Genomic DNA, 26,663 nt, shown 5'->3' with positions numbered 1-26,663 from the left:
AAACATAACGTAATATTATACAACTTTTGCATGGTACTCAAACTTAACTTTCTAAAAAAAATATTTTAATAATATTTTCATTGCTGGCTACATTTTTTTTAAATTAGCGTTCTTTCGGGCCCCTAGGACCCGGTTACATATTTTTTTATCCGGCTCTATTTTGGTGAAGAAACATAACGTAATATTATACAACTTTTGCATGGTACTCAAACTTAACTTTCTAAAAAAATATATTTTAGTAATGTTTTCATTGCTGGGTACTTTTTTCAAAATTAACGTTCTTTGGGGCCCCCGGGGCCCGGTTAAATATCTTTTAATCCGGCTCTGTTTTGGTGAGGAAACATAATATAACATAATACAACTTTTGCACGGTACTCAATCTTAATTTTCTAAAAAAAAATTTTTTCGGCCTTTTTCGGCCCACCCTAGTGCACATATGTCGGAAGGTCATTCGTGACAGACAAAAAGGCCTCTTGCATGTTGCTTAATGCCACAAATCACCTCCCGAAGTATGTACACACCTTCATGTTTCGTTCCAATTCGCAGGATTCGATTTTCGATTCCAAGTTTACACTTCTGTCACTTGTACACGACTCGGAATTCGACAACATGCAAGAGAACTTTTTTGTCTTCTTTTGATGTCACCAACCACCTCCCGGAGTTTGTGCACATCTTTCAGATTCACCCTCCTCCTATATATATCGTGCTATTCATTTCTATGGAACTACTTAAAGCAAGAGGTATACAAGAGCAATCCGTGAACTATACAAGACCTGGAAATGAACATTCGCAATGCCATTGAGTTCATTAACACTTGTGCTCTTCGTACAGTTGTTGCCAACATGATGAAACGTGTGAACCAGTGATTGAATCAAAACAGGGGGCACTTTCTGCATCTGCTGTACAGCTGATAACTCTTTTTGTGATAATACCAGTGTTGCCGCGTGCATATAAGTAAAAGTTTTATCATGATAATTTCAAAGTTTCTTTTTTACCGTTTTCAGGAATTGCATAATGTAAACAAATCCTTAACACTCCTTTTGATGCACGGAAACATCAACAATGTTGCCAATTCAGAGCGTTAATTTATGAATACTACGATTTCCCTAGTTCCCTCTTACAGAGGCCTCATCCGATTAGTTATCGATGGAAATCAAAAATTCTTTTTTCTGCTCCATAGTTTGTATGCTACTCCAACTAAATAAAATGAAAATGAATTACAGAACATCCATACGTATGAGTTATGAGTCAATTTACGTGTTTTGCAAAAAATTGGTTTACACCTTCGGTTACATCTGGCAACACTGTGTGGTTCCTAGTGCACTTCAATCGTTACTTCTTAGTTTAAAAATATATATGCATGAACAAAGCTTCATTTTGGTATAACCATTATTTGTGTATCGCTTCAGGTTCAAAAGTTCTACTATCCCAAACTCCGGGTTGCATTGTATATTGGACACCCTGTATATATATATATATATGTGTGTGTGTGTGTGTGTGTGTGTGTGTGTGTGTGAGAGAGAGAGAGAGAGAGAGAGAGAGAGAGAGAGAGAGAGTTTCGTTCAAAAACAAAACTTCCTAAAAAATAAAATGAGTACAAAACTGTTTTAATAATAATAATAATAATAATAATAATAATAATAATAATAATAATAATATAACTAATGTGCTACCAATTATACATTAATTCACTATTAAATATCATTTTACTTACATTCCTTACACTGAAATACTGACCACAGTGTTTCCTTAACATGAGCATAAATAAAAATGATAATCTTCGTTCGAAGTTAAATTTTCTTACTTTTATAAACTTAGTTTTCGAAAGCTCTGAGGGCTGTCACATTCCAATTTGGTGTTTTACCTACTAAAAATTATTTCTTTGACATTTATAGTGTGGATACTAGATTATTAGTTTATGATTTCCTCTTTGAATGATAACCCAAAACGTGAGTTTATCAATAGACAGTGTACAACAAGTGCATATTGCATAAAATGGCTCGATCACTTACCGACTCCTATTCCATTATGTATCCGCAAATAGCTATTTCCTCTCTTAGGCGATATAAAAGGCAGCAGGAAATTCACATTTCCTTTCGTCACCTTTAAGGAAATAGCCTATGCTTACCTAATTTAGACTCCGCTATCACACTTCTTTTTCTCTTTGTTAAAGCAAAGGATATATCGAACGTTCCTAAAGTAACGTAGCCAACCACTGTACCTTTTTTAAAAAAAAATGTATTCTAGTGAAAATTCTAATATAAATAAAAGGGTATACCCGGATAAGAGGGTAAACACTACGTACAGTCACGTAGCCAAGGGGTGGGTCCGGGCCCCCCTTCGAAACCATCAATGAAAAGAAATAAGGAAGATGAAACAAAAAGAAACGAGAAAAAGAAGAACCAGCGTTAAAAATATAAAGCTACAGCAAGCGTTTGGTTAGTCTTTCTCATGAGGACCTTTGTGAGGAGGAAACGGAAGGGGGTTCAATCTAAAAATTGATATTATTGGAACAGACCGTTCCGAATTCCATTTAGCTCCATGCTAATCCTATGGACTACAAATTACAATCCGAAAACCTGTTCTATGAAATAGATTCTTAGGTAGAACTTAAAAAATGCCCACAATCACCAATAATATGAGCCTGACAACATACATTCCAGTTACACTTGTTAAAGCAATTTTCAATTTCGCGGCAAAACTAATCCATTTTATAGGATGTCTTTACTCCCGAAAGAGATCTCGTTGCTATCTTTGGCGGTATTAATCGAAGATAAGAAAAAGAAGGAAGAACAGAACCGAGTTCGAATGACCTCGGAAGACTATATCTTTTCCAATATTTTTTAAATATTCTTTTACTTGAGATTTCTTTATAGTTTGTTATTAAAATATTAACATATCCTCATTTTATTGTCCTAACAAACTAATATAGGTACGTTGCCAGTAGTTTAGATTGATCGAACCCCTGGGGTGTAACCACAATTATTTCAAGTCAACCCCGCCCCCTTCAGAATGAAATCCTGGCTAAAAGAATAAATATATGTTGCCAGTAAAATAGCTTAGAATGATCGAACCCCTGGTGAGATAACCACAGTATTTCATGTCACGGACCCCCCCTATTACGAAACCCTGGCTACGTGCCTGTTACGTAGTGTCCTTACACGGATTGCTGTGATATTTATACCAAACGTACCTCATAACCAAAGATAACTTTGGCCAGAAAATCAACTCCAATTTCCTTCGAATTTGAAAGTTATTGTTGAAAATTCGAAAATCAAAACTTATTCATATCTCGAAAAGGACTTGAGTTATGAGGATCAAACAAAACATGAATATATTTTATTTGAAGTGCCTTACAGGAAACAAGAAACAATGTATTTTGCCGTGCAAATTTCTAGCGAAAGGTGCGTCGAAAATATTCGAATGCAGACCTTTTGACTCAATGTTCTAGTAACCACCTTCTATTCCCCACCATAAGAGCAGCACCAACCCACATATAATAAAATTTTGACCTTGGTTTGATACCTTTGGTGCAACTTGATGTAAAATGAGTAAAGCCAAAGGAGGAAAGCTGTATTTTCGCCTGCGGTTCAGACATGATTTTAAAAGCGAAACCCAGATTTGGATGACCTGCATAAAAGAGCCATGACACAAATTATCCATGACCATTTATTTATTCGGCACAATGATGTTATAGACGTACAGTTATCAATGTTCGCTATAACAAAATTGATAATTCTTACAGCCATCGAAAAATGAAACAATTAATTGTTAGTATTTAAGAGAGCAAGGTTTCACAGTAAGGTGGGAAGATAACTGAGGAAAATTCCTGAAAGAAATCTCAGTTAGGAAAGCTGGATGCAGGATTTGAAGTCAAGACCTTTGCACTGCAAGTATCGACTCTACCTGTCATCTTGGTAATAACTGCAAAATTTGGTGGTCAACACTGAGAAAAATACGTTCTCCAGACAGTGGTATATTGTACAAATATACGGAATCCTCTTGCTTACTACAGAAATCAGTATGAAGCATACGTTATCCATATGCTATATACGCACTACTCTTAGATGTTACATCATGCCGTTGCAGGATGTCTGACATCTAACAGTTTTCCGTATGCATATACTTACGTTACATTCCTCAGCTATATGTTATATACGTCCATTTGTATGTGAGATCCTGACCACGTATATTGTTTCATACGAAAGGTACGTATAGATGGAACACTTATACGAAAAGTATTATGAACCATGCGTTTCAGTTATACGTTTGCTGTACGTTAAGTATAAAAACTACAGGAATTACGCATATAACCTACCTTTTTAAGTACGCCACCTACAATTTTTTCTCAGTGTATAGTTAAGTAAACAATAAGAATGCCAATCTGATGGTACCTACCATTGATAAATAATGAACTCTAAATAATATAAGTTGATGTAGGATTAATAGGAGTCTATACTTCAACTTTGATCAAACAAAAGGAGTATTCATCTCATAAGCTCATGAGTGACTTATGAGGCAGCTCTAGGTATTCAGGAGACAGATCTAGGTATTTTGACACCCTAGGCGAGAAATATTTCTGCGTTCGACGCCTCCTGATTTAGTGATACTACCCTTTCTTTCTATAGGTAAAGGGCTTTTCCCTAAACAAAAAATACCCTTCTGACCTCAACATTAGTACATATCATTTCAATTTTCATAAATTACATAGTGCGTGGTACATAACGATTTCGCAGGCGGTAAACGAGAACAGTTGTGAAAAACAATGATACGATCAAACGTTAACCTCCTACACAGACGCCGCTTAGCCAACTGATCTGGGAAGGCATCTACTAGACCCACCTAGCAGGAGAACTCTCTACTACGCCTAGGAACCGCAGCGCTCTTTCAATCCGGTTTCTTTTGGGTCCCCCCTCGTACACCGAAGCAGTTCGCATTATTTTATACAAGGTAACTATATTGTTGAAGCAAAGCGTTTTAGATACAGCTGGACTTTGTTAACGTTGTTTTGGGTTTGTTTTAGATGGTGAGTCTAATGATTTTACATAACCACTTCTAAATACAGTATTATCTCTCCTGGGTGAAGAACAGTAATGCAAATGAAATCATTAATAAAGTTCAAGATACAGTGGTAAAGTCAATTTACACTAAGAATATTATGTATTGATAATAACTAACTCTATGGCCTATGGAACCCGGAGGTTCAATGCCGCGTTCACAAAAGCTCTCCACTGACTACTATCCTTGGCTAACTGCATCCAGTTTCTACTTTGTATTCCAATCTCTGCGAGATCCATCTTAATATTGTCCTCCCATCTGCGCCTAGGTCTTCCTACTGGTCGTTTTCCGATTGGTCTTCCAGTCAAGACTTTGAAAGCGTTTCTACTTTCTTCCATTCTAGCTACATGACCCGCCCACCTAAGCCCCCTAGACTTCACGACTCTAACAATGTTGGGTAAACCATATAAATTATGTAGTTCCTCGTTATGAAGTTTCCGCCATTCCCCATTCCCGTTCCTCTTGGGTCCGAATATTCGTCTCAGGATCTTGTTCTCAAATACTTTCAGTCTATGTTCTTCCCTCAGAGTAAGTGACCATGTTTCGCAGCCATACAAAACAACAGGCATGATTATCGTTTTGTATATTTTAAGCTTCAAATTCCTCGACAGAATTCGCGACGACAAGAGATTTTGAACCGAATAGTAATACGAATTCCCTGCTTTTAGTCGACATTTAATTTCTTCGTGAATATGATTTTCCTCTGTTAATATTGATCCTAGATATTTGAAACTATCTACTTTATCAAAAGTATTATTTAATATTTTAACGCATCCATAATTTGCTGTATTACGGTCCCGACGCACTTCCATGTATTTAGTTTTCTCTGCATTTACTTCTAAACCCATGTCCCTGCAAGCGTTTAATAAGATCTCTATTATGTATTGATAATTGAAACGAAAATTTAGTTTGAGATTGTCTTAGTCCAAAATATTAATACTAGCATCCGCCTGGTATAATTGAGGGAAATCCCGAAAGAAACAGAATAGCTACCTGAATTAGAATCCTGGACCTACTGCTTGCAAGATATCAGCGTTAATTCTTACGATGTAACACCAATATTTGTACGTATAAAAATTTGCCGAGTTAATACTTTTTTGCGTCATCTTCTTTCTTTTTATTTTCGTCCGTGTCTACATATAACTACATGGAAGTACATACTTATGTCTTATTTTAGAATATTTTCTGCTTTAGTGGCATCATATAACAGCATATATACTCCGTCAGTGTCTCATTCAAAAATCCTGGAAGTCTCTATAGATAAGATACTTTTTTTCTTTTTTTTTAAAACGAGAATAGCAAGAAGTTCGTCCATATTCTTTTTTCGCTTACCCACTCCGTTCTTCTCTATGATACGAAAGGTTCTGCAGAAAAATTAAACGATCCTTCTCCCCACCAGCTTAACTACATTAAACCACGGAGAGCTGAATTTATGGCGACAAGGTGATAATAAAAAGAGTTGAAGGGGAAGGATATGAGCTACAGCGACCAAAAGGGGCTTCACCAGTGTTCCACTCACCTATAACTGGCGTTCCTCTTGATGTAAGAACAGGGGCGTCGCGAGATAATCACTTATTCTGATGTACAGTCACATAGTCGCGAACATCCACCAGTCTGCCGCAGTCAGATAAGTCTAGAGACCAACTGTAATATATGTCCCATTCAGCGAATATGAAATGAAACGTTATTCATGCGAGCCAGAATGAGAAGTTTATATGTTTTTTTGAGCTTTCAGCAAAGTATTTCACATCCACGTTTTAGTCTTTATGTTGGAATAAGGAGTCAATGTGCTATAAGATTTTTAAGATGGTTTGTTTTATATAAATACTAACTAATTGCCTAACTCTAATTCTCTGTCCTTTGATGAAGGTAACCAAGAACGTTTTGTCGCTTTTTCACCGAGTACCTTTGAACATTGATATGTCACCTAAGACGTACCTGGTATATCAAAAATAGTCCCCATCAGCATCGACAATCTTCTGCCAACGTTCTGCAAGGACATGGATTTCATCGCGGTAAAACTTAGTGGGCCGTGAAGCGAAGAAGGTATCAAGTGCATTTTGCACCTTCACTAGGGCTTTGAACTGGCGTCATCTAAGGTCGAAGCATATTTTTAAGGAGATCACTTTCCCAAAACTCCTTTATATTTATCTTGTCTGTTCTTGTTTCCTAGACCGCCTTAAGAGTCTTCATCCCGGCGAATTTAAAATACCGCTAATTTTACAGTAATTATGTGATATCTTCAAATAGATAAAATATAATCGAAATGTGGAATAAGAGCGCCCTAGACAATATTATTTTACATGAGAAACCGTTATCACGACTCATTTATCTGCTTTCGATTTCGAGCCATTTTGAAAATCGGCATTTATTTTCACGTTTCTAAACAGCTGAAAACAGAAAGATACTAGGTGACTTGTGATAACGGTACCTCACGCAAAATAATATTGTTTAGAGCGCTCTTGTTCCATATTTCAATTATATTTTATCTATTTGAAGATATCACATAATTACTGTAAAATTAGCGGTATTTTAATTTCGCCGGGATGAAGACTCTTAAGAGTGGGTTTAGGGGCCTAAGACCCGGGTCTTCAGGTGAACGGAGTCCTACATTCTTATCAAAATCTCAACTGGCTGTCTAAAAGGAATCATACATAGTACAATCATCATCATTTTTTATTTAATACATTTATAGGGTACCTTTGTGTGTTTGCGTGTGTGAAGGAAAATGATAAGAATTAGTTGGGTCGAGCCGAAAACGAATGGGAGAGTTTTAGAAATGATGGGGCAGAAAAGAACAATTTTAGATATTATTAAGAAGAGGAAGAGAAACTGGTTGGGACTTTGAATAAGAAGGAATTGTATCATGAAGGACGTGCTGGAGGGGGTGGTTGCAGGAAAGAGAGGGAGAGGGCGAAGGAGATTACAGTTAATGAACGATATCAAAACAGAGAAATCGTGCGTGAAGACGAAGAGGTTAGCGGAAGACCGTGAAACATGGAATCTTCTCAGTTGCGGCAATTAACCTGCCAATAATGGCAGAATACCTATGATCATGGTGCGTGTTTTTTATGCATTGCTTAATATTATCAAATGCGTGGAATGGTTGATGTCGTAAAACTACGTGTATTCCCTTAACTTTTGTACTGTATTTTCACAGAAATGTATTAGGCAAAGTCAGCAGGGACAACATATATATAGAGATGCGCACGAGACAAGATTTGAGACTGTCTCGTCTTGAAAATGTGCTGTAAAAGTGATGTCTCGACTCGAAAAATATATATTTTTCTATTGGAAGAGCTGTGTCTCGACTCAAATTTTGTCAGGAAAATTCTATCTCGACTCGTCTCGTGCGCATCCGTATATATATATCTATATATCTATCTATCTATCTATCTATCTATCTATCTATCTATATCTATATCTATATATATATATATATATATATATATATATATATATATATATATATATATATATTAGCCCCTGGCCTCCAGATGACTTAATCCGGCCCTGCTTGTTTCTCTGCAAAGGAGACAAAATTTCTCAACAACTATTTTGATGGACCACTATCAATTTTGGCAAAGATTTAGAGGGGTAAAAATGATGGAGGTTACGTTCAAACTGGAAGTAATAGGAAAATCAATCACTTCCGGTTTTAGCGTTAATCACTATAGGTCAAAAATGGTAATAGATAGCGAGAATCGGTTTTCTGCAATAGAATTAAGAGTTTCAAGAATACATTTCAAACCCTATTTTTAACTCTCTACTAAAACCGGAAGTGACTAAAATTCACAACAACTTCCTATTTCAATATTGATCTTCTTAGACCAAACACAATGAGAATAGTTATTAAATATTTAAATTTATTTAGCGTTCTACGAAACAAACAATATCAAATCGTAACAATAAACAACTTATCAATTATAACGAACTTACCTTAACAATATCTGTTGCGGCGTAGTAGTTTTCGACGGGTGTCGTCGGGGTTTTGGTGGGTGTCGTGAAGTTTTGAACTTCATACGGCGGAGGTCGTGATGTTGGCGGGGGAGGGGGAGTCAAATTGTAGAAAGAAGGCGATGAAAACTTTATATCATCTTGGAAACTGTTCACACTTGTGAAGTCTGCAACGAAAAAATAAAAAGCAGGTTAAGAAAAAAAGGTATAAATGTTTTGATCTACTGAAAGAAAAAGTGTACAATTACATAACGTAAGTGTAAAACAACACACAAAATGGCCATTCTTGCATCCAGCTGCTACCTTTCCTACTTATAAAGATGCCAAGTTTCGTAGAATTCCGTTCACTCGTTCTGTAAGAGTGACTTTTGAAATGGAAATAGATCTGTTATGCCCATGTGACTAAAATAACATGCAGTAATTTTTTAACAGTGGAGAAAATGGATCATAGTGAAATTCATCGTGCTTCAGAAGTGATGTATAGTGGGAAAACTGGATCGAAGTATGGTATGTAAGTGGGAGCGAAATTTCGTATTGGCAAAGGCATACTACTGAGTAGGGTGGCCTACAGGGTCACGATTGTCTCGTATCGAAAATAGGTCCTGGAAATGATGTTTCGTCTCGGAAAGTGTATCTGTTTCAATAGAAAGAAGTTCTATCCCGTCCCATAACTCGTCCCCTGTCGTCTCGTGAATATATGTGTATGACAGAAGAGAAACACACACAGCAAATAGACAAATTGATTATAAACGACGATGAATTTCATTAGGGCATACTATTTGAAAATTCACTGGATGCCGTAAGTATTCGTACTTCCGGCATAATTTGTTTCCCGGGAATTCCCAACAAATGCGCTACACATTAAATTTACAATGGTTATGTGTTACGCTGACTTTTTATGTAGGAGGAAGAGGTTAGCGTCCATTTCAGTAGCGAGGCTATATGACATATGCACCTATTGCTTAATATGAAATTTGAAGAATAGAAACCCCGGAAATCGTAGTCGAGTCTTCCGCTTCGAAAATATACGCTACGCTGACTTTTAAATATTATACTAAAAGAGTGAAAACTATATTTACTTAAGAAACTTTAAAGAATACATCGGTAGTTTGGGAATAAAAGGAAACGAATTACAAGGAAATGAATGCCAGGTTGTAAAAAAGAAAGGAATTTAATTTTTTTCAGTTTTACGTCCCATGCACATGTCGGCTAGGCTAAAGGAGACGGTGATGATGAGAAATGAATGAAATGATGAACTGAAAGTGGGAGGAAACGAGAAACCCCCGAGAAAACCCACGCACACAGTGTTTGTCCAGCACAGAGCTCACTTGGCGCTAGCTGGGATCGAGCCAAGAAGACCATGCACCAAAGGTGAACACACTACCACTGAGCCACCGCGGCCCCTACGCCAGCTTGCAGTTTCTTTATCCAACAGAAATATTGTTCGAGACCAAGAGTGAAACTTTTGAAACCTTGCACTTCCGTCGATACCAGAAATGCCGAAATTACTTGATTCATCGATACCAGATGTGCCGTAATTACTTGATTCATCGATAGCAGAAGTGCCGAAATTACTTGATTCGTCGATAGGAAGAGTGCCGAAATTACTTGACTCATCCACATTTATAGTAGACATATTTAAATTCATTTCAAACGCTACTCCTACAGTGTTTAAAAGAAATTCCACGAAACTTGGCACAATCGTGATGGTGGGGGAGATAGTAACAAGACGGGAAAATGTTCCGTTATTAGTGCTGTACGACGGGAAGCCAAAAAGTTTCAGGACTTTTGTTGTAGCTCTTTATTACCACAATATAAGTATACCTGTACATTTACTTAATCGCCCTCAAAAATAGGCACCTTCGGAAGACACACATAGGCTACTTCCTCTAGGCTCCTGCTATTGCTGGAACTACCGAGGAAAATTTCCTTTCGATGTATTTCAGAGTTACTGGTTTCGATCTCTTCTACGATGGTAAAACGGGTAATTTTGAAGCTCATTTTTAGCTTTGGGAAGAGCCAAACATGCGATGGGACTAAGCTATTTTTAAATCTATAGAATTCTCCGATAGAGATTTCAATTCCCACAGAAAATTAATGTTTGTGCGTTGCTCGAATTGTGACATTGCGCGAATTCATCATCATATACTCCCCCGTTTAGCTACTCTATTAGTACATCGCTTGTTATGGCCTATTTACACTTGTTACATTCATAATTAGGTAACCAAAGAAGTGTTATATACAAGATTCAGTACGATTGGAACTGTGTAGCGTGGGCGCTAACGCTCTCGCCTTCGGTGCGAGCGGTCCCGGGTTCGATTCCCGGTGGGGGTATTCGATTGAAAAACTATAAAATATCTTTTTCAGGCCAGACATTCTGAATGATGTATTCCTGGGTTTTCTTCATTCACATCAGGCAAATGCCAGGATGGTACCTAACATATAGATCCCAGGCTGCTTCCTTCCTTCCCTTTCCCCGGATAGTGTGATCGCCGAGGGATGTCATCCCTCAAACATGACGAGCTAAACGGCCAGATTCCGAAAGCCCAGAAATCTAAAATCCTAAATCCTAAATCCAGTACGATTGGATCACAAATGCCAAAACTACATTTTGACTGCTCCTCGTATAATTTACGTGAGATTTCTGAACTCTTTTTTTTATTTTTCAGCTGACGCGCGTAATATGTATAAACTACATAAAATACAATTGTTTCAATGTCAAAATGTGTATTTTCAAACCGCGTGTACCCCTAATTTCAACTCTTTTAATCATCTCTATTATTAATAGAATCATACACACATCTGGCATCTTCAAGACGCTACGAGAAACTGTTGTCATGTAGGCCATGTCGAGTAATTTATATACATATCTTTACAAATAAGATTTTTTTCTACTGCATAAGATTTTTTGTTATTTTCTTATTTTCTATTTGACAGATTTTGTAATGAAAAAATTCCAGAGTTCTTTGATCCTTGATTAAATTACCGTTAAATTAATCATTATATGGGACGTCAGATTATAAATTAATGTGTGTTGTTTGCTAACTGGAAAATATATATCTCACACACTAGAAGATTATGCAACAGCAAGCATGCATGGAGAAGAGCCAAATTAACAACATAATTTTAAACTAATATGACGCAAAAATGACCTTTTCGATTCCGAATGTAAGTTTCATTAAATCATTCTACAGGAAGGTATTTCTTCTTAAAGTTAAATTAAAATTGTTTTCAAACGTTAATAAAAACATGTAAAATACGGTAAATGTGTTTTATATAAAGCAGACTTCCTTTTAAATTCATGATTTGTTGTTTAATCTTATTTATCAGGAAAAGTGAAATCTTTTAAGTTTTACGTCCCACGGTTATGCCGGCGAGGCTAAAGGAGACGGTGATGATGAGTAATGAATGAAATGGTGGAATGAAGAAAGTGGGAGAAAACGGGAGAACTCCGAGGAAGCCCATGCACACGGTGTTTTGTCCACTACAAGATTCACTTAGCGCGAGTTGCGATCAAACTAGGGACCCCATGCACCAGAGGTTAACGCTCTACCACTGAGCCACTGTGGTCCCCTTATTATCAGGAGAAAAAAGTAATAACATACTGCAAAATTGAACTAGTCACTTTCTTCTAAACACTCACTTGGAACCTTGAGGCTCAGTGATCACTAGACGACTTGGTACATTACTCAATGATAAACCAAAAATCTCTAGGTTACTGAAAATCTTCTTCCACGTAAAAGGTATAACCATTGGAGGTAAAACCTTTAAAAAAAATAAGGGGGCTCAACGATAGAGAACTTACCTCTGGCGTGTGGGGTCCCAGGTTCGATCTCCGGTCAAGTAATTGGTAGTGGACAACACCGTGTCCGTACGTTTTCTCGGGATACTCCCATTTCCTCCCACATCCTCATTCCACCAATCTTTCCATCATTATTCACTTGCCGTAATTATTTGTCTCCCTAATGGGGCGTTTACACTTGGTCGATTTAGTCGCACGACTAAATCGACTCGCTGCATTTGCCACTAAATCGAAGCAACTAGGCCGAATCAGATCGATGGATGTGTTCAATTATTTCAACCACAGAAAATAGAACGTCTTTCAATTCAGTTGCCAGTCGATTAGTCGCCTTCGATCAACAAGCGATTAAGTTGAATTCCCGTTTACACGGTCGATTAAGTTGAAAGTGACGTCAATTCAACTGAATCGAACGCAAATCGACTAAGTGTAAACGCCCCATTAGCCTAAATGGCATAATCGTGGGACGTTAAACTAAAAGATTTCATTTCATTTCAGCTTCCAAAAAAAAAAAAAAATAAAATACAGTTTTTTTTCTAATTTAAATTATGTTGTGATTTATCTCTATAATAACATATAATCTATTTAAAATGTTATGCTAACGATTTGTGAGTTACTTTGTAGAGCAACGTACTGATCTATGGCATGTATGTATAATTCAATAAAAAATTCTTGATTACTGTGGCCCTGCAACTGATGCCGTAACTTCCATAACCGCACAAGTCCAGCTGAAGAGATACTCAATAAAAACTGAATATTAGTTGGAAATTTAAACTTGGAAATCGGACTTTTTTTTTTCATTCTTACACTTTGCTGAATAAAAATGTCACTAAGCATGAAAAAAGTCTGATTTCCAAGTTCACATTTCCAACCAATATTCAGTTTTTATTGAGTTTCTCTATATATCTTCAGATGGACTTGTGCGGTTATGGAAGTCACATCTTCAATTGCTGAAATTCAATAGCTTATTGCATGTTTACACAACATCGTATTAGCATCTTTATGTAACTGGTTAACTACGGCTTTTCTATCAAGCACTAATGGAATGGCTCTCCTTTCTATTTCTCTCTGTTTTCTCATTAAATTTATAATTTTCTTTCTCATTTGCGTCTGTGTTAAGGCATTGCACTGAAAGATAACTAAAGTTTTATTAGAGTATACACGCATGAGAATCACAGAAAATATGTTACATGTTTTTTGTTACGAGGGGTCGTTAAAGTTTAATCAAGCGAACTTGTAGAACTTTTTGTTTAGATGTTGTTGAATCTAAACAGTACTTTTGTTAAATATTTTTGAGCAGTCCATGTCCAAAAATTACTGTATTTTTTGGTATGGGAAGAGAAATAAACATGACATAATATTTGGTATATTCTAGCCAAATAATAGTCTTGAATTAAATGGGAATAGTGAATATCAGTAATCAACTGAAAAAGTTTACATTAATGCTACAGAGTTGATATTTCAGCTGCCTCCGGTTCACCGATTTTCCCTGGGTCAGCCGGGTCACCTGATCTGGGAAACGAGATCCAAACCCTGATGACCCAGACAAAAGTTGTAACTGAAGTGGCCCGGTGACCGATGACAATTCCATCTATGAAGTCCGAACGGAAATGAAATGAAATTTTTGAGTTTTACGTCCCACGGTTATGCCGGCTAGGCTAAAGGAGACGGGAAGTCTGAAAGGAGTTTGATATTGTTTTTTATTACGTGGTAAGCCAGATGATATATTAGTAGAAGAAGGCTTGCGGAAGAGGCATGACGGTCTCTTGATCTCAATTCCATGGATTGCTACAGGAAAAAGTTTGAGATTTCATGCCTGTTCCCTGATAATCCGGAATCTAGACTTTTTCTGGAGAGAATAACTATTACAACAGACGCTATGGATATATACTTATATTGAAGAAAACCCAAAGGAATACAAAGCGATGTATAAGGAACTCTATTGAGAAAATGGCCGGCATTTTGCATTAAGGTGATGCTTTTCATTTATTACAATGTATTTTCAGCTGGCTACTATATCATGTAGGTGTACGCATTTACAATCGGAAGAAGGCCAGAGAGAACGGGCAGCGCATGAAAGGGGGATGGCGTAGGAGCATGAAAAAAACTCAAGTCTTGGCAGTTTACGCATTTATAGATCCACTACTAATATGCCTTAAAACCATGGACGTTCTTTGCTCTTTCTCAAGTATCTGGGGGATCCATCTTTCCATGAGGCTTACTGAGAGTAAAGTAGCAAACTATGATGTCACAGAATATCAATTTGGAAATGTTTGACTTTATTGGTTGAATGCCTACTATGTGTAGTGTGGAAATGATACACTAGGAAACGATTCAGTTATTGATTGCAGACTTTCCATATATATACGTAGTTTGGACATGACTGACTGATTGGTTCTAGATTTTCCATGTGTAGTGTAGAAATGATGTAGTTACAAATTAGTGACTTATTGGCTCCAGATTTTCTATATGTAGTCTGGAAATGATACACTACCAAATGATTGACTTACTAGTTTCACACTTTTCATAAGTAATGTGGAAATGATGCACTTGGAAAAGACTGACTGATTGGTTCCAAATTTTCCAGGTGTAGTGTAGAAATGATGAAGTTCCAAATTACTGATTTATTCGCTCCAGACTTTCAATGTGTAGTCTGGAAATGATGCAATTGAGATTGATTGACTTACTGGTTCCAGACATTCTATGTGTATGTGACTCACCTGTGTATTCTCCACTTTTGCTGGAAGACAATGCATCTTTCTTGAGCAAACACCCATATTCCTGCTTGCTGGACGGGAGTTTATAAGGTTCGTGGTACACAGAGGAATTCTCGCTGTCCGATTCCTCGACGGCCACGTGACCATAAAGGCTTCCCTTCGCACGGGAGACGCCGTTGTTCATCGGAGTAAGGTTCATGTTCATTTTCAAGTCCTTCATGTTGATGGTAACACGTTTCTCCGCCAGAGGGCCTTTCAATGCTGTGTGTTTATGAAGTAAATCCTTCTTTCGGTTCCTTCGGATCATGATGATGGTTGTGGTTACAAGAAGAAGAATAACCATGGCCAGGACACCTGTGATCAGACCGATGTAAGTTTGGTTGTTCGAAGGTGCTGCTAGAAAGAAAAGAAACGGAAGAAAAATAAACAATAGTATAATAACACTAAATTACAGGAGCAAGTGTTAATAAATAAATAAATAAAATACTAATTTATTCATTTACAATATTATTAAAGTATGACTAAAGAAAAAGTGCAAAGATAAGATATACCAATCAATATACAGGGTGTCCACATGAAACCTCTCTGACTACAAATATTAATTACATGGAAACTTCTTGTTGATTGTTAACTGCTGTTATTTGTTGCAGGTGTTCAGTAACAAAGTTTATAAGTTTTTTTGGTTATTTGTTGCAGGTGTTCATGAAAAAAGATGGCAACAGAACAGGAAAGAGTGCAGTGTGTGGTGTGGTTGGCTGAGACTAAATCACGAATTACCGTGCGAAGGAACTTTAGACAAAAGTACCAACGGGATCCACCAGGCATCAGGGTGTTTTGTTTAGATTTTCGTAGGGCTTTAGACCCTCGTTTCCGTAGCAATGGATCGAACACGATGGACCTACTCTTTGGCCATCACGATCTCTCGACATAACCCCTATGGATTTCTTCCTATGGGCTATATCAAAGATAGAGTCTACGTCACACCTGTTCGTGGTATTCCTGTTCTTCGTCACAAAATTGAAGAAGCCGTCAACTCGATCACACCGGATATGCTACACAACACATGATGAGAGATTGAATATCGACTGGACATTCTGAGAGCTACTAACGGGGCTCAGATAGAAGTACATCTATAGACAAAAAAAAAAAAAAAAATAAAGTTTGATTTGCTCTTCAAGATGACGCAAACCGTTATTCTCCGGCACTAATAGTTTCCATGCAATAAATATTTGTAATCAGGGAGGTTTCATGTGGACACCATGTATCTTATTCAGTTAAATACAATGATGTGTGTAAATAATAGAATATGGAATAACAGAGAACCAGTCCGCTTTCGTCCCAGGGCGGTCGATAACGGATTCAATATGTGCACTTTAGGGTGCTAATGAAAAAATACAGAGAATACCAGAAGGACCTTTATATGGATTTCATCGACTAGAGAAACCTTATGACAGAACACCACGAGATCTTATTTGATGTGCACCGGACAAGAAGTGTGGTCCGAACACCTACATAATTCAAGATATGTAGGCCTTATAATGGATGTAGGACAGGAATGAAAAGCGCGTATGGAATAACAGAAGCGTTCACAGTTAAAGTAAGACTTAATCAGGGATTGAGTCTTAGCCGATACCTTTCTGCAGTTGTAATGGACGAGCTTACAAAGGTTATCCAAGAGTTATCACCTTGGAATATGATATTTGCGGAGTGAGAACAAAGCACCATTGCAAGAGAAATTAAATACACGGAGAAAAGCATTGGAGAGCAAAGGGTTTAGAATTAGTAAAACAAACACAATATTGGCATTGTTCTTTCAGGAGAAATGTAATCGACAATACAAGAATGCTACTTGACGAAGAAGAGGTGGTAATAACCAAGAAGTTCAACTAGTTGGGATCAATATTTCTACATACAATAAATGTCGAGAAATTAAATTTTAGTCGGTTTTATATAAATTTAGAATATAGTAAAGAAATAACTTAGGTATTCACTGTTACCAATTAGCCATTAAATGAAAGCAAATCAACTTGGAACGTTCGATACCTTTTATTGTAGTAAATTATCGTTCTTTTCAGAGTTAATTACAAAGGATCATAACAAGGTAGTATAAACTATCAAAGATCCTGGGTTCTAGGATCGTGCTGTCCAAAACATAAAACATTCCAACCTAGATTGACAGCATTAATATGTAACATAAATATTACACAGTGTAATTATAAATGTATCCAAAGAGTCATTCACCATGAAGACGAATTTCGAGAGAAAGTGATATTAAGCTCCCTTTCTACTCCAGAATACACCTGGCCAACGTCATAATGAGACCTAGTTAACTATATCTTGCACTATCTTAATTAATCAGTTATGCATATTTGAAATATACGACTTATTACATAATTACAACCATTCCTATACTATAAAATAAAATGTAATGACGAGTAAAATTCGCGATTACACAAAGTGACTTCAACACAAGTACACTTTGGCCGTAAGTTAATTCAGCTAGGTGATATAAGTCTCGGAGCTAATTATTTACTTGCCCTACAGACCACGGATGGGTCTTCGCTGGTTATGAAGCGCGATAGATTGTGCGGAGAGATCCAACTCACGTATGGGTCTGAATCGTACCGAACCTCGAATGAACCGAAACAAGTCGTTATAAACCATCTCAATTCTCTTTCATATTTCATACCGTAACTTTGACCCAACTACGTCATAGCCCTGTATCCTATTCCACTTTGGCCAAAATATTATTTTTGATTTTTCTAAACTCGGTCACCGCTTTCCATCCATCTTGTAATGAGGACGCTTAGATATATTTTCGTTGAAGAACCTGTTTCTTCTGTTTCTTTGGACTGTGACGTCACTCAAAGACTGTTAGATTTTCTGTGCAGTGGCTGTTAATAGTTTTGCGAAGAATTCTCTTCCGTGTTAAGGACAATTATTGTTTTAGCTTTGTATTCTTTTTATTGTTCACTAAAGTTTTTAATGCCTCTCTTTTAGATTTTTTTGAATAAAAAAAAGAAAAATATTTTTTCGGGATGTCGTCCCTTTTCTCCACTGGAACGTGGTAATACTGTAGGAAAATGCAGGAATAGAAAATGATGTAAACAGTAGAATTAGCAACGATGGACAGCGGTAATCAAGGCGGTAGGAGTGTTGTGTGACAATACGCCTTGAAGGAAAAGTATACAAAACAGTAGTGAGACCTGTCATATTATACGGAGCGAAATATTGGACGACGAAGAAAAGCGAGGAACAAAATTTGAATGTTGTGAAGATGAAGATGCTACGATGGATGTGTGGAGTGACGCCGAAGGACAGAATTAAGAATGAAGTGATCCGGAGAGCAGTAAAGGTGAGACCAGTAGTAGAAAAACTGCAAGATAGCAGACTGAGATGTTTCGGACATGTAAAAAGAAGACCTTTGCAATACGTAGGTTACCGACTGGATGCTATAGAACTAAATGAGAAGCGAGCGCGAGGTTGGCCAAAGAAGAAGTGGGGGAAATTATGTGAAGAACGATGTGGTATCACGTTGGATATGACATTAAGAGAGAAATTGGTGGGGACGGTGATCCAAAAGGCCGACCCCAGCTAACTGTTAAAGAGGCTTAGAAGCATGAAAATGGCGAGTTATTCTGATTTGACTACCTGTTATAAATGAAATTAAATGAAATCTTTAAGTTTTACGTCCCACGGTTATGTCGGTTAGGCTAAAGCAGACAATGATGAGAAATGAGTGAAATGATGAAATGAAGAAAGTGGGAGGAAATGGGAGAAACCCGAGAAAACCCACGCACACGGTGGACTAATAGTTATTATTATTATTATTATTATTATTATTATTATTATTATTATTATTATTATTATTATTATTATTATTATTATTATTATTATTATTATTTTACTCTCTAACAGAATTCTTGCATCTTTTTCACGAGGTAATGTCGAATTTTGATCTTCATTTATTTACATAATTTCTTTCTCATAAAATAAAATCACTCCTGTTATTATGACATAAAAATGTATCTATAGTTAGATATACTGTGTGGAAAACTGAATAATCCAATTTGCAATTTCAAAACTTTTTTTTAAAGTCAGTTTCAATACAGTTATAGTATGTTATTGCTACATGTTATCTAGGGAACGCAGGTATTTTGCGAGGTCATTTGAAAACAGTGATGTAGAATTAAAATTATAAAAAAAGAAAAAAGAAAAAAGAAATGAACTGTTTGTTGACATGAGTTGTCGCATATGCAGTAAATGTGAATTTGTTTGAGACTGTGTATACGCTGTGGGTACATCTGAATGAATTACAAGCCCCAGTACTGAACTAACTTTTCATGCTCTGAAGCTGTCTCGGCTGGCAATAAATTTAATTGCAACCGCCTCTGCCTCCCCCTTCCCTTTCCAACCTATATTCATTGTTCCTCCTCGACTTGTATGCTCGGCAGAAACGATTCGCAAGTATTAATGCTTTTAGTTGTGAAAAACAAATCACACGAGAGGCCGGCTATTTGCCGAGTCCTTCTTTTATTTGTGAATTGTCTCGCTGCTTGAAAAGTTGGATCTATTGTGAATGATACAGTAACAGCAAAACCATGTAAGAGCAAATAACGCTAAAATATCTAAGTAATCACAGAGAATATAAATGCAGTTTGTTCTGTGCTTCAATGTTCGTTTTCTGTAGTAGTAACCTGTACTGAATTCAAATTCACTCACCAAGTTCAAAGAGGTTTTGTGGTCGCTGGGGGCTGGAACCAAAGATGTTTTTTTCTCATTCACTTTGCTCATGTGAGGACCGCCCTCACCCTCATTCAGTATATCAGTTTGAGTTTGTTATGAGACTGAGAACGGTTGAAAAGGAGTTACCGTGGTCCCATTATTTTTTTCAAATTTCTGGGGTTTAAAATGTAAATTTTGATAAGCTATGTTTAATGGCACCACTTTTGACTTCTGGAACCGAACACTTCAGGGTCAAATTAAGGGCCAAAATAAAAAAAAATGAAATGAAATGAATTGAAATCTTTGAGTTTTACGTCCTACGGTTACGCCGGCTAGGCTAAAGGAGACGGTGATTATGAAAAATGAATAAAATGGTGGAGTGAAGAAAGTGGGAGAGAAACGGGAGGACCCGACAAAACCGACGCACACGGTGTTTGTCCACCACAAAGCTCACTTGGTACGAGATGGGACCAAACCAAAGACCCCATGCACAAGAGGAAAACTCTCTACCACTGAGCCAGCGCGGCCCTGTCTCAAAAATAAAAAGTGAGACCTTTTGGAAATGCGGATCAGTGACCGACTGGGACGAAATGGAAGTCATTCGATTCGTATTCACATATACCCAAGCATAAAAGTTTCTAAGTTAATAAGTTATTTCAGTTTGAGAATTTGTAGCACACGTCAGTACCTTTATAAATTCATTTGTATTATGTACACTCATGTCCAAAATTATTGTCGCATGTCTATAAATATGTTGTTGTAGGAATATAATTTGATAACGAATTCGCCCATCATTTCTTATAATATTAGTATGTGTAGAATCGACAAAGATATGTATGTGGAAAATTTCATGTCAAAAGAGCAGTAAATAAGAACAATAAAACGAAAATAAAACTTTCTTGTCCATTTAGCAACATTTTGTTTTCCTCATTCTAATTTTCGTATTTATAATTATTTTCCTATGAAATTGACCACAAATATACATTTTCCTATTATACATATAGGATTAGTATTAAAAGTACCCTGCAAACTAATTATCAAATTATATTCTTACAAGAAGACAAATATAGATATGCGACAATCATTTTGGACATGAGTGTACACATGTATAAACCTACTGTTTTTAAATTTCATATTTTATTCGTACTTTATCAATAAAGTTTGTATCAAAGAAAAACAAACAAATATGTCACCTCTATTCATTTAATATAGATTATGAATACGAAAGCTTAACACTTTAAAATGAGTCGATTAACATGTGATCGGAAAATCGTGTTCTTCATCAGACTGATATTTACATACGTTTAATTACATTGTGAATGCTTGTTATCTAACTCCACTTATACATAAGGTTATTATTTTTATATAATTATATAATATTCTTAATTTTCCATCATCCTTTCTTGTTAGTCTGAAGTAAAAATGATTGCCCTTGGTTAGAAAATTTCTTATTTAATCAGAACTATTGATTTTATTTCAATATACCGTAAGTTTGCAAATATATAACCTGAGCCACGTAAAATTTTTCAGGATACCCTTTACGGTGTACGCTTACTAGGATACCAGGACACCTTTACGTATGTATATACTGTATATGGATGTGGAGTGTGTTTGTGAATGTGGTTATGTTCTAGCCTAGGACACCTGGAGTAATTGTAACCAAACTTGTTACATACAATGTATGCGAAAAGATGACACGTAAAAATAATCCAAAACGACCGATACTACCGGTGTCGAATCCATAGGTCGTTAAGCTGATTAAAAAGTGTCCAAATATAATAAAAGATTGGGATAAATAAGTGTCCGGAGAGCACTGGGCAAATGGGATTATAATTCTTAAATTTTTGGTGCTCCAAAATTTATATATATATATATATATATATATATATATATATATATATATATATATGCAGTGGCGGATCCAGGATATGATCAAGGGAGGGGCTAAACCATAGTTTGCAGTTTTATCCAGTGTAAAGCAGGATTGAAGCCCATTTTATCAAGTGTATACTTGAGCGTCAAAGGGGGCTATAGCCCCCTTGGATCCGCCTCTGTATATATATATATACATACATACATACATACATACATACATATATATTTCAGCAATATTAAATATTTTACAGTCTTTTGTTATATATATTTGTGTACTATTTTGGTACATACCTACAAATTCGTAATACGAACTTCAGTAATAATACCTTAATGTACTTTCGCAAAGCAAGAGAGAATTCATGATGTGATATTTGGTAAATATATCGTACCTTATATATTTTATGATTATCTTTAACATTTCTATGGGTGTTCTTGAATAGTCCTTTGAATTCAGGGACTAGAGCAGTGCTTTAAAGAGAAGTGTGGCAATAGTATAATAATAATAATAATAATAATAATAATAATAATAATAATAATAATAATAATAATAATAATAATAATAATAATAATAATAATAATAATAATAATAATGATTACAGACCAGCCTTGGGCTCACTGGCTGAGTGTTGGTTTGAGATTCTGGGATAGATCTCAACAGCCGACTATCCTGAAAGGACTTTATCCTGTTTTCCTAGTCACAACAGGTGAATACCGGAATGGTATTTTAAATATCCAGAACCTGGCTGCTATTTTGCCCGAGTTTATCAATTGTGGAAACAGTATAGAAAAATATACCACTCCTCTAAAAAAGGGTGAACCCATATGTCTCTCTCACGGTTTTGTTTCTGTCTGTGTGTTAACAAGGCAAGTAGAAGGCAATTTTTGTGTCTGTCCATTGCAAAACCACACCGCGGCTAAATGCTGCATAATATGAAAGGTACATTTCTCACGCGGCAATCTGCCGCGGGCGGTGACGGCAAACCACTGCGTCAATATGAAAGAAGTGGCGGGTGCGAGTGAACGAGAACTGGAGGGGCTTCTAAAGATTAGTGTGGAGTGCTACGCTCAAACCGATGCCTTTCCGGATATATACAAGACTGTGAAAACGGTTGTCTAAAGAAAGGGGATTGGTATACAAAACTCTCCAACCAATGATTATCTCGGATAACTTTAGTGAATTATATGGGGAAAGACATTGTTGTAAACTGATCAACTACCGTAACATGTACGACCAAAATTTGGGTTCATAGCAATGTTTTGGTAAAGTCGATGTAGGCACCTCACAGTGGGGTTTAGTCAGGGGCACTCCGATTGCTAAACAACATATTTTGCGGTAAAAGTTTCGAATTTTCGTGGATTTGCAGACATTTATGAACTAAGAGGCATGTGCGTGTGAAGTACGAATCATTACAAAGATAATGATATACAAAGCATGATTCTAAAGTGATTAGGGTAGAAGCAGAATCTTCTTAAATGAAGGTCTAAATTTTTCTTTAAGAAGTTATTTTGAAAGTGTTAATACTATTGCTGGCTTTACTTTTGATTAACCTGGAACATTATTTCTTTTAGCATTAGGAAAACGCATTTAAACTTATAAATTTTAATAAGTTGGTCAATGGTATCAGGATAATATTGATGGGCTACGAGAGAGGTTTATTATTATTATTATTATTATTATTATTATTATTATTATTTTGTTTTCGAATCTTTATTTGGCTTTTGCTTGTTACCATTCATAACATGTAGACAACATTATTCTTGCCGTCTCTAGCTTTTTGAAAAATCTCTTAACATGCATTACTGAAAATTCCGCTGACGTCTATGCATTTGTATGCGTGAATATGAAATTGCGCTTTGATGTATGTGTGTGTGTGTGTGTGTGTGTAGATGAGGAGTTATGACGTATGATCGGAGTGACAAGTGGAAAGAGGGGGCGGGGGTAGATTTTTCGTTTAGGCTGACAGATTGAAGCGGTCACGCGCCACATGATAATGCTGACGTTGACAGACTCGATTGAGTGTGCGGCGTCATCAATCAGCCACCAGCACACACAGATAGACGCAACCAACACAAAATTACATTCTACGCAACAACTACGAAATATTGTTATCAACAGACGCATTGGTTCACTAAAACTTTCCCACAACTTTGTCTGCAGTTGCTTACAGTCGGAACACAAGTCTGCTGGCTATATTTACAGGAGATATGTACCGTTGAGTTCAAAAATACCAGCCACTTGTATCTCTATCTATTGAAAACAAAAAAACAACTTGTATTGTTATGTATAATAGTGGTTTCCAATCGTTGTATCGCGAAATTTTAGAATTTAAAAACTATGAAACATTTAACATTAATTATAGTGACCGCGAGGACTAGTGGAGCCTGGACTTTACACCAATCACAGAACTACTTTGCGTCACGTGTGATGAATCGGGAGAATTCGACATCATTCGTGGAGTTATCTTCCGAGCGTACATTTGAGGAAACGTGAACAACAGAAGTGCATAGACAAGGTCCCCAAACTTAGAAGAATTGGCGACGAAGAAATAACACTTAAAGAATTATAACACAAACACTAACAATTCTTCAAGATAATAGAAAAAATATAAAACAACAACAAAAATAAACAAAACGAAACTTAGCGGCAATACGACAACACTGTACCCTCAGGAGATGTTCTTCGTATAGCACAGCGTTTCCCAACCTTTTTCAACTTGCGGCACACTACAGATGTACCTTGAATTCTTGCGGCACATTCACATAGATATTATTATTATTATTATTTGTAAATATAAAATACAGTAGTATTTTTTCTCTGTGATTACTGATCTCCTCACAGAGAAGAAAGCTCGATCACTGATTTTCCCCCGTGATAAATCATTATGCATATTTTCCATTCTAATTGAAGACTTAACAACAATTGCAATGAAATATAGGATTCAGGTTTCTAAAAATACAATTCCTTTTTCGAAAACTGTATCTAACCTTTCACAAAGAAGGAAGATCACTAAATAATGAACGAACAAACAAATATCTTACTTTTAAAATACAAATGTAGGTAATTTGTATGCACGTTTGCTTTGTGAAAGGATTGAATGATATTTTTTAAAATTTCAAGTTACAAAATTGTCTGCAACAATAAAGAAGCAATAATGGTCATAACAATGATAACAAATACTTTTTTCAACGTTAAAAATGTACAGAAAAGTGTCAGTATGAAACTTAAAATTATAAATTCATAGCAATGTGAAATACAAATATACATTTTTTCCCTGTGTCTTGCAATTTGATTGCTATAGAATTAATAATTTTGTTTCAATTTCCTCGCGGCACACCGGTTGGGAAACGCTGGTATAGCATGAGGGACGACACTGACAAAATTTCATGGATGAGGGTTGGTGAGCGGGACACACCCTCGCATTATATTGAATGCTGAAATTTATGGATCTAGGTAAAGCTTCAAGACTCCGTGCGATCACTATTCTTAAAATCAATTTTGAGACAGATTGTATCAGTCAATATCCCCAGCGGCAGCAGCAATAATGCTCAGAACTACATAGACTTACTACTTCATAGAAACTTATAGGTTTGCACTATAACAATATAAATTATTGTAGTGTAAACCAATAAGTTTCTAATAATAATTTATATTATTATTAATAAAAAATCAAGTAAATATGTTGTGATTTCGTGCATATTCAGTAAAGTGTTGTCACCAATCAAAACATGTTGTAGTGATATTGACCTATAGACAAATATATATAAAACAAATCTAAACTTTCTTTAGTCAAATGATAAATTAATTTCAATCGTTTTCATCTACTGTTAAGAACTTTTCACCTTCTCAAGCTAGGTGCGTGGGCTTGTACAAATTTATTAGTTTTAGTGGTGGGCACAAAAATGGGTTTTCGGTTTTTAGGAAAATCGAAACCGGTTTTGAAAATTTTCAAAAAAACTATCTTTTTCCAAAACCAGTTCGGTTTTTCACCGGATCCGATTTCGGTTTTCTTCAAAACCAGTTCCTTTTTTTTTTTCGAAATTGGTTCCATTTCTGACCAGAATAGTGTTTTGCTGTTCTCCGGAAACCGATTCCGTTTCCAGAGAAATAGTTTTATGTGTTTTCCAAAAGTTTTCACCAAAACCAGTTTCAGTGAAAAACCAAACCGATTTTTGGAGAAAACCGAAACCGGTTTCGCTGAAAATTCAAACCAGTTTTTGGAGAAACTCAATTGAGCCGAATCGAACCGAGCCGATGAATTCGTTTCAACGAAGCTGGCTCGAGCCAATGGGTCATCTGTGCTGAGTAGCTGGCTCATCCTAACCAAGCCGGCTAGAGCAGTTCGTTCAGTTGAACTGAGCCGAGCCGGCCGATATCACTACCCGGGTTGGGATTCTGCTTGGGCTCAAAAATTCGACCGTGCAGGTTTCAGCCTTGATGGTAAGAACTACAGTTTATACCTTGATGGTAAGAACTACACAGTTGGTGCTCACGACATTTGAGGCTGTCTCGTTATAAAAATCTATTGTCGTCT

At 36.4% G+C, this 26,663-nt stretch overlaps 1 protein-coding gene across 2 annotated transcripts in view; it reads right to left on the bottom strand.

Annotated features, from left to right (window-relative positions):
- Positions 1-26,663, bottom strand: part of LOC145689831 (discoidin domain-containing receptor 2-like) — a 1,126,884-nt gene that overhangs the window by 119,663 nt on the left and 980,558 nt on the right. Inside the window, exons 11-12 of one of the 2 annotated variants that reach the window (XM_081764050.1) lie at positions 15,535-15,927; positions 8,998-9,182 (exon numbers count right to left, since the gene is read on the bottom strand). In XM_081764050.1, coding sequence (XP_081620176.1) covers positions 8,998-9,182; positions 15,535-15,927 — 578 coding nt within the window. The remainder of the gene's footprint in view (positions 1-8,997; positions 9,183-15,534; positions 15,928-26,663) is intronic. The other variant, XM_081764051.1, reaches the window with a different exon arrangement.

The sequence above is a fragment of the Thermobia domestica genome, chromosome 7 (genome assembly GCF_964235325.1).
Source record: "Thermobia domestica chromosome 7, izTheDome1.hap1.1, whole genome shotgun sequence".
NCBI lineage: Eukaryota > Metazoa > Arthropoda > Insecta > Zygentoma > Lepismatidae > Thermobia > Thermobia domestica.
This window is presented reverse-complemented; position numbering and strand designations above follow the sequence as displayed.